Source organism: Hydra vulgaris, chromosome 09 (genome assembly GCF_038396675.1).
Source record: "Hydra vulgaris chromosome 09, alternate assembly HydraT2T_AEP".
In the NCBI taxonomy this organism is placed as follows: Eukaryota; Metazoa; Cnidaria; class Hydrozoa; order Anthoathecata; family Hydridae; genus Hydra; species Hydra vulgaris.
Window position 1 is genome coordinate 30,872,502 of NC_088928.1, and position 14,409 is coordinate 30,886,910.

Genomic DNA, 14,409 nt, shown 5'->3' on the forward strand with positions numbered 1-14,409 from the left:
AAAATTTGTTTAGTTTTAGTAACTTATTAAAGTTTTTTATTTTCGAATTTATCACAAACATTTTTTCTTTTAACTTTGCGTTTAGTTGTTCTGTTTATTTAATGTTTTTCTTCAATTTTTATTCTTTAATATTTTCATTGTTTTCAATTTATTAGTTGTTTTTAAATCTTCTATTCTAAACAATTTTTGTTTATTTTTCTTTTCCTTTTTATCTACTTTTTAACCTTATCGCTATTAAAAAAAATTCTTTCTCCATTTGTGATGTCAATGCAAACTGACATACCTGACTGCATACATTGCATACATACCTGACTGCATACATTAGATACATTGCAAAGTGACATACCTATCAAATACTTGACTTTATTCTAAATTCTTAGTTATCCAAATTACTGTATTTACTGGAATCTAGATGTTTTAGTTTGTCTAAGCTAGTGTTACCTGATTTCCTGACCTACTGGGTTTTAACACACATGAGTATCAGTTCTACAAACTTATTAGAGTTTCATTATTGGTCTGTTGCTTGATGTTCTTGATTTTTTTTGTGTGTGTTTATAAATTATTTTTTATTGCATTATCAAATAAATGTGAAAAATATTATAGTTCTAAACCATATCATAATAATGTAAGGAAAAATGTCTGTATTTTCTTAACATATTAACCTGAGAATCTAACAGGTTTCTTATTCAATGTTGTATTTCTAGTGGAAAGAGTACCTCGTATAATAATTTTAACAATCAATCCTTTCTTCAGAGAAAATTTTTCACTAATGTAAAAGAAATTTTTGGAGTTTTTTAGTTGTGGTTACCATATTAGTTGTTTTCTTAATAAAAATTTTTTGTTACTTAGGAACAAAGTTTAATTTATTTGAGAACTTGGGTTTAAGAAAAGTTTAATACCTTTGTATTCATATGAGCAGTGATATGGCTTTACACACATAGGAGAGATAACATCTATATGTGAGAGGCTTATATGGTTTGTATTTGTTTGAACATGTCTGAGGATCTTCAAAATTATTTTAAACACTTACACGTCTGGGAGGGTGTGCAAGTCTTAAGTATATAATCGTAAAAAGCAGTGAGTTAAACAACTATCAGCATAATACTTGTCCTTCCCATGAAAGAATACTTTTTTTAACATTTTTTAGTTGTAAACAATAATTCAAGAATGATTGTAGACATTTTGTTTATTTATTGAGAGAGAAGAAAAAAATTTGGTATATAAACTATATTAGCGTTTAAAAAAGAATATTTCATTTTTAAAAAAGATGTAGTCAACAATATAAAGAAACAGAATATATTGTATATAAAATTATATACAATAAAGAGGTGAACATGTCTTGTTGAAACAAAAAGTTTGTTATGTTATGACAGTTGAAACTTATTTCACTTTGTAATAAAATAAGCATATTGCTGCTGTCATAACAACATAACAAATAATAAAATATCGGGTAATTCCAAAACCAACTCAGATTAATAAAACTTCTGCATGTGTTTATAATTTATCCAGACTTACTCTCTTAACTTAAATGAACTGATGTATTATAACCTACCTAAAGAAGGACTCATTTTTTTAATTTTTTTTTTATTTTAAAAAAACATTAAAATTAGTTTAAAAAAAAAAGATTGTGATTTGTTAGATGCAAACAATGCTATATGATATTTTCTCTAAAAAAAATTTCACAGAAATTTTTTTTGTGAGTAAGAGCTAGAAGTTTAAGTGCAAAAATAATTTGTTTTACCATAATAGTATACAATATAATTAATATAAATTCAATAATATAAATTTCCCACAATAATGTATAATTTATAAGTAATGTCTATAAATTTATGTCATGATATAGTTGTGGCTATTTTCTTTTAAAAGTAAAAAATGTCACTATTATTGAATTTTTTAATTATTTTTGTTCTATTTTGTAGGATTTGTTCTTTTTGTTTGTAATTGTTTTCTTCTTGCTTTGTAATTTCATCTTAGTGTTTCTTTAAAAATAGAGCTACAAATGATATAATAATATAAGTGCAAATGTGTAAATAAAAACTTTAGTATTTATGTATAGATAACATCCAATACAAAAAAAAATGTTGTAATAATTAAAAAATTGTTTATTAGTTATAAATATAAGCTTATTAATGGTGGTTTTAAGAATTGTGTTTTATAAAAGTAACATTACACAAATAAAACTATTTATAAATAATCATTTCAAATTTTGAAAACAACTGCTTATTTTATGAATAAAAGAAAGAAAACACAAAAGTAAGTGGTCTGAGTGCCTGAGTGCAAAAAACACAAAAGCTAAGTAAGTGGTCTGAGTGCCTGAGTGCAAAAAACACAAAAGCTAAGTAAGTGGTCTGAGTGCCTGAGTGCAAAAAACACAAAAGCTAAGTAAGTGGTCTGAGTGCCTGAGTGCAAAAAACACAAAAGCTAAGTAAGTGGTCTGAGTGCCTGAGTGCAAAAATCACAAAAGATAAGAAAGTGGAGTGGAGCGCAAAAAACACAAAAGAAAGTGGAGTGGAGCGCAAAAAAAGGTTTTGAAAAAAAAAAAAGAATAAAAGTAAAATTTTTAATTTATAAATTATTTTGATCATCAAATCGACATCAGAAAAAGAATAAAAAATTTTCAGAAATTTGAATTGTTATAGATAAGACAGACATCAAATAAATCACTAGCAATATGGTTTAATCCATATTAGTGGTCCAAAAAAAATATTTTTTTAAGAAGTGTACATTGGAACCTCCCATTCTTATCCATCTAATAAAACAAAAATTAGATAAAAATCTGAGGTGATTTGAAGCATTTTTAGAGGTTGCACAAGGTTGTTAAACATCCCTAATATTTACAAGGAAGTGTGGGTAGTAAATTTTTAAAAATCAATTGGAAAAATTAAGAATTTTTTGAAAAAGTTTACTGGAGTTATCACAGTAGTTTGCTGACTAAACATTTTTTCTTGAAAGAAAAAAATGATTGTTAAATTAGATTAAGATTTAATATAACATTTAATATAAAATGATTATATTAAATGAAATTATTCTATCAAAAATTGATTTAAAAAAAACACATAGAGTAAAACAGGGTAAAATGAAATAGCGGGTAGAATGAAATATTAATGACAGTGTTTATTTTTTTGTTCCTAATTAATTATTAGATAATCTTTTTGCAAATATTTTAAAATCACGTTGTAGAGAATACCTTTCTGAATAAGATGATATCAAATTTTTAAAAAAAATGATAATAAATTTTTAAGTTTTTGTATGCCTTATAAGATTTTTTTTTATTTTTTTGAAAAGTGAACTTGAAAATCATGGAAGTTAAATTTGATATCATAGAACTTAAAAAGTTTTCTGGTATTATTTTTTATGCTGATCAAGAATCTTTTTTCAAAATTAAATTTGTGCTTTAGGAAAAAAAGTTATGAGTAAAAAATGGAAAAGGAGAATTGTGGGAATGAAATATACTAATAATAAGTGAAGCAATAGCTCACTTTTTAAATGCTGCTTTTTTTATTAAATCTCAAGTGACCAATAAATTCACAGTTAAAAATTTTTTGTGTTGAAAAGATTTCTTCAATGAAATTTTTCTGAATTTAAATGAATGACTTTGACTGCTTTTATTAAATGATTCTAATGAATAAATGAAATACGCTAGTTACTCTTGTTAAATGCGTTTTTATTAATTAAGTCTCAAGTGACCAAGCTATCTTTATAAATTTTGTGCATAAATTTCAAATGGATTAATGTTAAATCTATTTTAATATAAATTATGCCTCGAAACAACTTGCATGCAAAGAAAAAAAAAACTATACACCAAAGAGCAAGTTGCGCTTGTGGTGGTTAAAGTACAAAGCAGTGAATTTTCACTTAACAAAACTACTAAATCATTCAACTCTTGACAGGTGTGTCCACAGCATAGGTGAAACAGTTGGCAGTTGTTCAAGCACAAAATTGTCAAAACAACTTAAATCAGTTTTGGTAGATACATTCATTAAATTATCTGACTGGGGCTTTGGTAGAACTTACAATAACGTCATCACACTAGTTACCAACTGTATTCAACACCAATGTCAATCTCATTTGTTTTCTAATGGTGCATCAGGAAGAGATTATAACCTTTTCATAACCTGGTGGAGTCACAGGTTAAGCATTAGAGCCATAGGCAATATTTCATCACTCAGAGCAGCTTCTTTGCACGCAAGAAATAGTAGCAAAGTATTTCAACATAATGCAAAGAGAATTCAAAGTAGCATGTATCAATGAAAATGCTCCATGTGATTTAAGGAATTTTGATGAAATTGGCTTCTCTTAGTAAAATATAGTTTGCTGGCGTGGTGCAAAACGACCATTGAAATTGATTGGCAACAATAAAAAATCCATTATACAGTTGGAAATTGCATTAATGCTGCTGATAATTGTCTTGCTCCATACATTATTTTTAAATCAAAAAAACGTCTGTACAGAGATAAGTGTTTAAGTGGTCCAGATGATGCCATATATGCTATATCTCCATCCAGATGGATAAAAGATAAGCAATTTGTGTAGTGGTTCACTAACGTGTATGTTCCCGCCATTAAGAAAATTCCAGGTAATTAGTTCAATCTAATTATATTTATCTGATTATATTTATCTAATTTTACATTCACAAAAGATTACATGAATCTAATTATAGTTATCTAATTTTAGGTTTCGTATTTTAGTTGTAGATGGACTGTGACATATGTCACTTATCGGTTCGTACTTATTGGCATCAAAAACAATATCTTGTTAATTTCCTTACCAGCTCACTTGTCACATATTCTGCAGCCACTAGATGTTGGTGTTTATTGCCATTTCAAAAGAGTTTGACGCAAATTACTTCAACAGTTTTATGCAGAGACAGAGTTCAGCAACTTATCAAAGAAACGTTTTAGTCACCTTCAAAAAAACTTTTCAGCTCTTGTAATGTTTTTACACGTACCCAAATAGTCACTGGGTTTCAGAATATTGGTTTGTTTCCATTCAACATTAATAAAATCGATCAGTCAAAGTTGCTATACCTTTGAAAAGTTGCTAATACCTTTGAAACACCATCATCTGAACCTGAGCCTTCATCATCTCAACAACCAGAATCTATGATAGTACCAAAAGTCACCCTGTCTGCAAACAACCTTCAATGTTGTAGTAACTGCGGCTATTCAAAATGAAAGGTTGAAAAACGACTGCAATCAGTCCAATCACTTGCAGCAGCTTTGCAACAAATGTTTCGTATCCAACACTTTGACACAAAAAAAAAAAAGAAAAAATGTAGATGTGCCAAGATTCGAAGGGGAGTGTCTCAATAAACCTGAAATACTTGAAGGATTGAAAGATGCTAAGAGCAAAAAAGCAGCAAAGCAAGCAAAAAAACAATATAAGCTTAGCTCTAATGGCGAACAGCAAATAAACCAAGTATTAAGTCTAACTAAAATTTAAGCTGCAAACCAATTTAAGTGTAAAAAGTGAAGAAAAGTTTTTAGGCGAAGCTTCAGCAAGTCAAAATATGAATGGTACCAGTGTGAAAATTCAAGTTGCAAGGTTTGGCTATGTAAAACATGCATACCAAAGCAATACGTAAAATGGCACTGAGTATTATTGCACCAAAAAGTGCAGCACAACTGAAAACTCAACTCAACCTCTAGTACCTCTAAATGACTCAACATCATCCTAAGAATAAAAAAGTTTATTTTATTTGATTGATTTTTTAAATTTTATTACTGATTGTTTTTTTAAATGTTATTATTGATTATTTTTTTAATTGTTATTATTGATTGCTTTTTGTTTTTTAATTAAGTGTTGTTTTAATTACACATATATTTGCATATTTCATTCTCCCCGAATGTCAGTGTAGAATGGAATAAATTTTTTTTAATCAAAAAAATTTTCATTAAAAACTTAAAAAAAAATTATTTGATTTTTATATATTTAAATACAGCTCAGTATTCTCTACAACTTAAAAATTAAAAATCTTTTTTCCGTAAAAAATAAATAATTAAAATCCTTAACTATTCCATTTGACCCCATTTTACTCTACTTGTTTTTTGTTTTTTTTTTGTTGTTTTTTGTTGTTGTTGTTGTTGTTGTTGTTGTTGAGGGAATTAAAATAACCAAGCATCAAATCTCTATTAATTAATTAGCAGTAAAACAATTTTTCATTTTTTGAAAAGCAAATAAATTTTTTTTTGAGATATCCAGGATGGTTGTTTTTTTTATTTTTTATTTTTTGTATAATATTTTTAATTTAAAAGAAAGCTTCCATTATATTTAATTTTTAATTTCTTAAGATTCTATTTATCATTTCTATTTTAGAGAAACACTAAAGATGATGATAGCAGCGATAGTGATTATGGAAATTGGGGTGAAGGCGATGATTGGGATTTCAATGATCAAAAATCTAAGGATAAAGTATTTTATTATGATTAAGTATTTTATTTTATTATGGGTATAAAATTTTTAAGTAAAATTATAAAATATTTATGAAAAATATTATTGCTCTGAAAAAATGGAAGTTAATGTTAGTTTTAGTTAAATTATGATTAGGTAACTTTTTAGTCTAAAATTATTTGACTATTTTTTCAGTCAAATTAAAAGTAATTAACAAATATTTTAGTGAAATCAGTCAAATAACCTTAAAATAATTTTAGTTAGAAAAAGATTAGTCAACAAACTTTTAAGTTTTACTAATTAATAATATTAATTAAGTAAATTTTTAGTGTATATAAAATTATTGAAATTTAGTGTTACAAATATTTATGAGTATTAACATACATGCTTAATGTAATTGTTTATAGATTGTTGTAAAAAAATATTTATTGCTTTCAAAGGCTAAATATAACAACATACAAAATATTAATTTAAATAAGTAACATAAACAAGATAGGATTTTATGCTTTTTTTTGTCAGTTAATAATTTTGGGCCTTGTTTTTAGTCTACAAATTTTAGGATCTGAGGTTGTTGTTTTTTTATCAACAAATATTTTTATGGCACCCCCCTATTATTATTATTTTTATTAATTTGAATAAAATAGTACCTTTATTATATACGCTAACACATAAACAAAGTTTTATATCTTTTTCTGTTTTAAAAAACTCAATTTATAACCATACTCTATTTTGTAAGCAATTTTGTCAAAAATTTAAATCAAATTGGGAAGACCTTCTACTTTCAAATTTTGCATGTTATAGTTTTATAGTCTTATTAAGGTTTAAAGCAACTTTGCTTAATGAACGTTGATAAATGATGATTAAACGCCGTATAATATATGTATCATAAAGCTGTGTAATAAACTCACCAATTTATATTATACAGCTTATTAAAATGATTTCTGTATTATTTAAGATAATTTAGTTATTAACATTGATAATGAATATTTTTTTTATTTAATATATTTTTTGTATTTTATTTAATTTTTGTAGGCATTATTCATAACCAAAAGTGAGCCAACTGAAATAAAAAAAAAGATAATTACAAGTAATATAGATGAACAGTCTATTAGCAACACCGTTAATATGTCAAAAGACATATCAAAGGTAATTTTCATTTATAATAGCTTCCATTAACAATGAATGACTTTCATTAATGATGATGGTTTTTATTATCAAAGTTCTATTACGATGGCTTTATTCTCAAATGTCTAAGACCAGATTTGATCCCGAATTTATTTGGTATTTTAAGTTAAGTAACTTTCAGATAAGTTCTTAACTTTAAACTTTTGCTTTGTCATACTTATGTCACGGTCATACCTTATGTCATATAAGGATATTTTGCCATATAATCAGCATTTTTTGGACCATATAATATTGGGGGTGTACCTAAACAACTTTTGTTTCATTTTTAATAGATCATTGCAAAAAAATAGCAAAAACATGCCCTGAAAATTTTCAAGACTGTGATTATTTTTTGCATAAGATTTTATTTTGAAAATAAAATCTCTCATTTTTGCATTTTTCTAGTAAAACATTTTCTACATTTTGAGATGAATGGTCACGACTAAAATACTCTAAAACAACCATAATCTCCTTCATGTTTAACAGCAAGCAACTGATATTTTGCATTGAGTCCGTCTCATATTGGACATCTGACATACTTTATACTGTGACCACTGAATAAACTTTGATTCATCATAGCAAAGGACTTTTGACCAGTCGTTAACTGTCCAATAAAGATGATTTTTTTGCAAAAAAAATTTTCTGGCTACTAAATGTCTTTCATATATCAGCGGTTTTTTAACTGGACGGCAGCCATAAAGATCATTTTGTTGTAATCAACGTTTAGTTGATGCCATGAACCGGTTGTGCCATGAACCTGATGCATAATTGATTTAGGTTCAATTATAGTCTTGCGAGAATTATTCTTGGAATACCCTACTAATAATCTGTCAGCCTTTTCAGTTATAAAGTTACGTTTTCATTGTGTAACTCTGTAAAGTTTAGAAATTTCACAAATGCTTTAGCCTTCAATTTTGCTTTTGTCTGCAAAATTTGATTTAGTTGCGAGGGATAATACTGTTTTTAAACTTTTGGACAGACGCCTTTTTTTTTTAAAAATGAAATTTTAATTAACCGTTTAATTTTAAATTTTTTGTGGTTTTTATTTTTATTTTGAATTGAAATAATACTCTTGTAGTATTGAAGTTTAAACTTCTTTAACAATGTGTTGTGATTTTTAAACTGAATTTCTTTTAATATACAAATAATTTTTCGAACGTTGCACTAAACGCATTAACTATCTGTATAAAGATGGTTGAGGAATTCAACTAAAACTGTTTGTTAATCCTAAATCTTGTGTCTTATTTCTAAATTCTGCTTCTTATTTCTAAATCCTGCTTTTTATTTCCGAATCCTTAATTCTGAATCCTACTTCTTATTTCTAAATCATGCTTCTTATTTCTGAATCCTGTTTCTTATTTCTTAGTCTTAAAATTAGAACCAAATGTTGTCGTAATTCATTTAATAAGTGAAAAAAGACATCGATTCTAAAAATGTTGAGACATTAGTGCTGTGTGAAGGTGGCAAAAAATCGTTCAGACCCCAATACTTATACTTTAATAATAGTTTTCCTTATTATTAGTTAATTAAATTTTAAATAAATTTTAGTTTTCAATAGTTCACAAATTTTTAATTTCAGCTTTTTACTGAATTTAGAAACCTGTGTCTAATAAGCTGTCCCCCGTACAAAATAACAGTCCTATTGAAAAAGAATTTGGTGACAGCTGGGAAGACACTTGGGGAGATCTTGAAGATAATTTCAACGCCAAAGCAAATGTTTGTACAAAAAAAGATTCATCAGAAAAAGACTTGCGTAAAGAATTAGCTGAACGAAGAAAGCAAGAAAGAAATTTACAGCGAGAACAAGTCAATCAAGAAAAACGTGGAAAATCTGCTGGTGCTCTAAAATTAGGTGCAGTAAAAAAAGTTACAGATACAAGTGATATAAATTGGGTACAGTAAAAAGACAACAGAAACATGAATTTTATTTTTGTTATAACTTATTTACAATTTAACTTTTAAAATAAAATATTTTTAGTTGATACTCTTTTATCACTGTTAAATCTCAAAAAAGATACCTTTAAAATTGCTAAAGGGTTCCTATAGGTATCATACTGGTCCTATAAGAATCTTATAGATCCTTAAGGATAATATAGGAATTCTGCAGCAACCTTATTCGTCCTATAGGAATCTTATAGGACTTATAGGACTCCTATGTGATCCTATAAGACTTTTTGACTAGGGATTCCTGGCCATTCTAAGTTAGTTCATGAAGGAGTATTAACTAATGCAATATAATGTTTAAGGAGAAAACCATGTAGTTTTTAAGACCATATAAAATGCTATTTTTCGTTAGATTAAGTTAGCCACCTTATATATCAAAATATACAGATTTCTGATATAATAACTAAAAAATTAGAACTTGCATTCATTTTTTTATTTAAATAAATCCAATTATGTTCTTAGCAAGATTTGGTCGATGAAGCTCAAGAAGCTCGTTTGAGCAGCAACTATGATGGTATTTGTAGAAAAGTAAAAGAGATGCAATAGCTTGGCAGATAGCACAGGTCCAACTACGTTTACAATAGACCTTGTCTAGAAAAGAAAGAGCGTCATTAGAAGAACCAACCCAAATACGACAACAGTATATAATAATGAATAAGAAATTTTTATCGGTAGAGAATCTTAAGTATAATAATGACAAGAACAATAAAGAAAAGCATTAACAGATGCTAACTTTGCAATGGATTGTAAAAATGGTTGCCATGAAATGTCTGTAGTGAATGATAATCCAAGAGGACGCAAAGAAGAGGGTTGCCATTCGTTTATATAGGACTTTCGACAATATTGTGATAGTTGTTTGCAGAAAATAACTGAGTTTTGTTGGAATTAAAATTCATAAGCCACTGCCCGGCCAAAGATATTACAGAAGAGTGATCGGATTCAAGATCGGCTGCTTGTTCTAAGCGATCAAAAAGGAGTATACAGTTAAGTCATCGGCAAATAGAGCCACTTTATATGTAAAATATTGTTAAGAATATCATTAACGTAGATAAGAAAAAATACAGGACCAAGGATAGAACCTTAAAGTACCACAGAAGTTATGCGAAATAAAGAAAAGTATTGGTCTTCGAGAATGACTTAGATAAAGCGGTTAGAAAAAAATGATTTAATAATCTCAAAAGTTTTCTCAGATATACCATAAGAAGTAAGCTTATGAAGAAGACCGACATGTCAAACTTTATCGAAAGCTTTAGATACTTCAAGAGCAACAGCCCTTGCCGCCTCCAAAATAATGCACGATAGAATGTTTCATTCGTAGCAGTTAGCAACTCAGCCGTAGAACAAGAAGATCGAAAACTATATCGGTTGTCAGACAGTAAGTTATTAGACTCAAGTGGGATGTTAGAAATTTTTTTGATTAAAGACCTTGCTAATAATAGAGAGTAGAAACAAGATTCAGTCAAGCACTTAGGGGCCATCCATATACTATGTACGCACCGAGGGGGAGCGTCACAAGTTAAGAAATTTGCGTACGAGTGCGTATGGAAGAGGGGGGTTGGGTCTAACAAACGTATGTATGCAAACGCAAAAAATTGAGGCGACAAAGGTGGAACGCAGATCACATATATGGCCTGTTAAGGTGGTAGTCTACCTTTAAACCTAAATCCTAGAATTTTGTATAAAAAAGCCCAATTTTTGGCTGCAATATAAAAAACCTTACAAAAGTAAGGAATTTAAATTTAAATTTTCAAATTTGGTTTTGGAACACTGTTTTTTGGTCCGCGGGACCAAAAAAAGGGCATTTACGCTGCGATAAATAACTCAAGAATGATTAAAGATACAGTTCTGGATTTTTTTGTACATTATCTAATAATAAAGTTGAATTCGCTGAATTAAGGAAAAAAAATATTATTAAAAAGATTTTGTTTAAATGATAATTCAAAATGGCAGCAAAATTTTGACCCAAAATACAGCTTTTGAGCCCAATTAACTAAAGAACCAAAAAAGTTAAAATAATTTTTTTTAATTCAGCTAATAGATTATATATAAAAGAACCAATGTAACAAATTTCAGGTCCATAGCATTTAATTGAGAAAAGTTATTTATCGCACCGTTTCAAAAAACCTTATTTTGAGAAAAACAGAAAAGAAAAAGAAAAACCAACACTTTTAGTCTAATTTGTGCCAAAAACTCACAAATTGCATTAACAAAGCATTATTTTTGAAAAACAAACTGTTTCAAATCATTATTGGCTTTAGAAATGTTTTTTTAAGACTTCAAAGTTTAAAAACCACTTTAAAAACAAGAAAAGAATAAAAATACATGAAGCAATAAATAAGTAAATTGTAAATTAGTAAAACGCTATATATAATAATGTAGAAAAAATTGTATAATAACGTAGAAAAAATTTTTTTTTTAAATATCAGTCTCATATACAATTCCTTCTAATTCTTCATTGGCATCTGCAAATCCTTTACGCTGAGCTCTTTTTTTTTTCCGTTTAAGCTTTACTTTCGGAGTAGACTTAAGATTCATATTAGCGACTCTTACAAAAATTTTATTTGTGCAAAACTCTTGCGTAAATTTTCCATTATACATATTTAGCATAGCAAATACATTTAAAACTCCATTTATTCCCTCATTAAAATTTATGATTGCAGATGAAACACCAATTTCTAATGTGTCTCTAGCAACAAAAATATCCTTCGGACATCTTTTCCAAATAATTCCATTTAACGATTCATTGTTGTTTTGTGTTTGCCCATGCAAACACTTACTTAGTAAATCATCACTTAAACTAAGAAAAATTGGTTTTATTATGTCTCTTACAACAATGGGTAGCCCTGGTTTTTCTTTATATAGGGTTGTACCATTTATTTTATCAGACTGGTATTTACACCAACTTTCAGGGGTTCTTGGACACATTTGGTGGCGTCTATCTAATATAAGTGCATCTGAGCAATGGTGATGTACTGCACCTATTGCTTTTTTTAACTGGTAAACTGTTCCACCATTACATTGACGTACTGCAATTCCAAAATAATTTTGAAGTTTATTAATTTCTTTTTCAGTCAGACGATTTTTTCCACCAAGTGGTTTCCCATCAGACAATTTTAGTTTATAAGTGGCTTTAAACTTACGAAGTCTGCTACCAACTCTTTTTTGTATGTGTTCAACACATTCTAACTTTTGGACAATCAGATTTTTGTATGGATTACATTTAGCAACTTCTAGATAAGATTTTGAGTCACCGTCACCAATATAGTAAGCATAACGTAAATTTCTGTCTGACTCTGATGAAGTAAAACATTCAACAATTCCGGCTGCCTCCATTGCACCTGATGAGCCCTTATGGTTAATGCTACATTCATGTGTACTAAGAAACTCATCATACTCATCAGTGCCTTTTTTGTGTTTCCCATTTATCACATTGATGGCATACTTTAGATTTAATGCGGTAGTCAATGCATTTTTCAGTATCGTTTGAAATCATAGTTACAACACCATTTAAAGAAGAGAATCCTCGCTTTTGCCAGGTGCCATCACATGAAACTGTAATATCTGTCTTATTCTCACCAAGACCTTGCTTAATCTCAACAGCTGCTTTATTCATAAAGTTTAGAGCAACTTGCTTGTAAGCCACTAATATATTCCTTTGAATATCATGAAATGTTTTTTTATGCATTGGTGGAGGTAAATTCACAAAACCTTAAAAGGTTGTTAAAGCAGCATGCCCCTTTCCTATTTCCCTCATAGCAATAATGGATCTCATATTTACATCCGATTGATATTGCCCACGAGATTCATCATCAATTTCTTGGCTAGTGTAAACCCTTTTACTCCATGAGCAGACTGAGGCTGTACATGTAAACTCTAATAAAACAGACAGTTCTTTCTTTCTTGATAAATCTGTAGAAAGTTCAATAATCCTCGATTGACATTCAGGACACATAGCAATTTCATCTATGATACTTTTTAAAACAAAGCTATCCAACATGATGTAACAGTGTGGAAAATTCGATTTATTATTAGGTAATGAAGTTCGTTTTGCTGATACTGTTGTTGCTTTATGATTTAATAATTTAAGTTTCTTTGATGAAGTTGAAGCATTTAAATTACTTGTTGAAGGTATGCTATTAACAAGACTATTTTCCGAGTCAATGTTGGGTTCAGGAGCTTTAAAAAAACTTTTGCCATGAAAACGTCGTTTTTTGAAAATTCTTGATCCTCCTGCCTTTCGTCTTTTTCTAGCATCAAGTGTTTTATTTTCCAAACTTATTATTTTTTTCTAAATTTGAATAATAATCATAATTATCTAACTGAATACACAAGTAGGACTTCTAGCACGAATCAAATAAATTATAGTAAATTAAGAACTATAATAATATATAAATACAAAATATATCTGCCAGCAGCAAAAGCATGCTTCTATTGAATCTTTTCGAATATATTTCGAGTTATACTTTTGTTTATACTTTAAAACTACATGTGGATGTCCTGGATTACTTTTAGATGCATACCAATGATTAAAACAAGCTCAAGTAGGCTTCGTTTTTAAAATTTTTCTAAAGATCCGATTTTAATTTTTTTTTTTTTTGAAATCGCATAATTTATTCGATTTTTATATAAAAAAATTATACCACCTATATCTAATGATAAAATCATATAAGTTGTAAATATTTTTTTGAAAAACAAATATCACCATCATTTTCTACGTATATAATATTGGGTAAAACAGTACAATTTGAAATTTTAAAAATTTTCATATTTTAAGGTAGACTACCACCTTAAGGTTAAAAAGGTTGAACAAAAAAGTGATCACGGAGTGATCACTTTTTTGTTCATTTGTTTGGAGTAGGGGCTAGACCATCAAGCATACGAAACTTTGATAAGGGGGAGGTAAGACTACCG

At 28.3% G+C, this 14,409-nt stretch overlaps 1 protein-coding gene across 2 annotated transcripts in view; it reads left to right on the plus strand.

Moving 5' to 3' along the window:
• The window catches only part of LOC100208563 (N-terminal kinase-like protein), a 79,288-nt gene extending 69,752 nt beyond the window's left edge, over window positions 1–9,536 (plus strand). For both annotated transcript variants that reach the window (XM_065805302.1, XM_065805303.1), the window contains exons 17-19: window positions 6,316–6,411; window positions 7,423–7,536; window positions 9,151–9,536. In XM_065805302.1, the coding sequence (XP_065661374.1) occupies window positions 6,316–6,411; window positions 7,423–7,536; window positions 9,151–9,456 (516 nt within the window). In that variant the 3' untranslated portion in view covers window positions 9,457–9,536. The remainder of the gene's footprint in view (window positions 1–6,315; window positions 6,412–7,422; window positions 7,537–9,150) is intronic.
• Window positions 9,537–14,409: the final 4,873 nt, after the last annotated feature.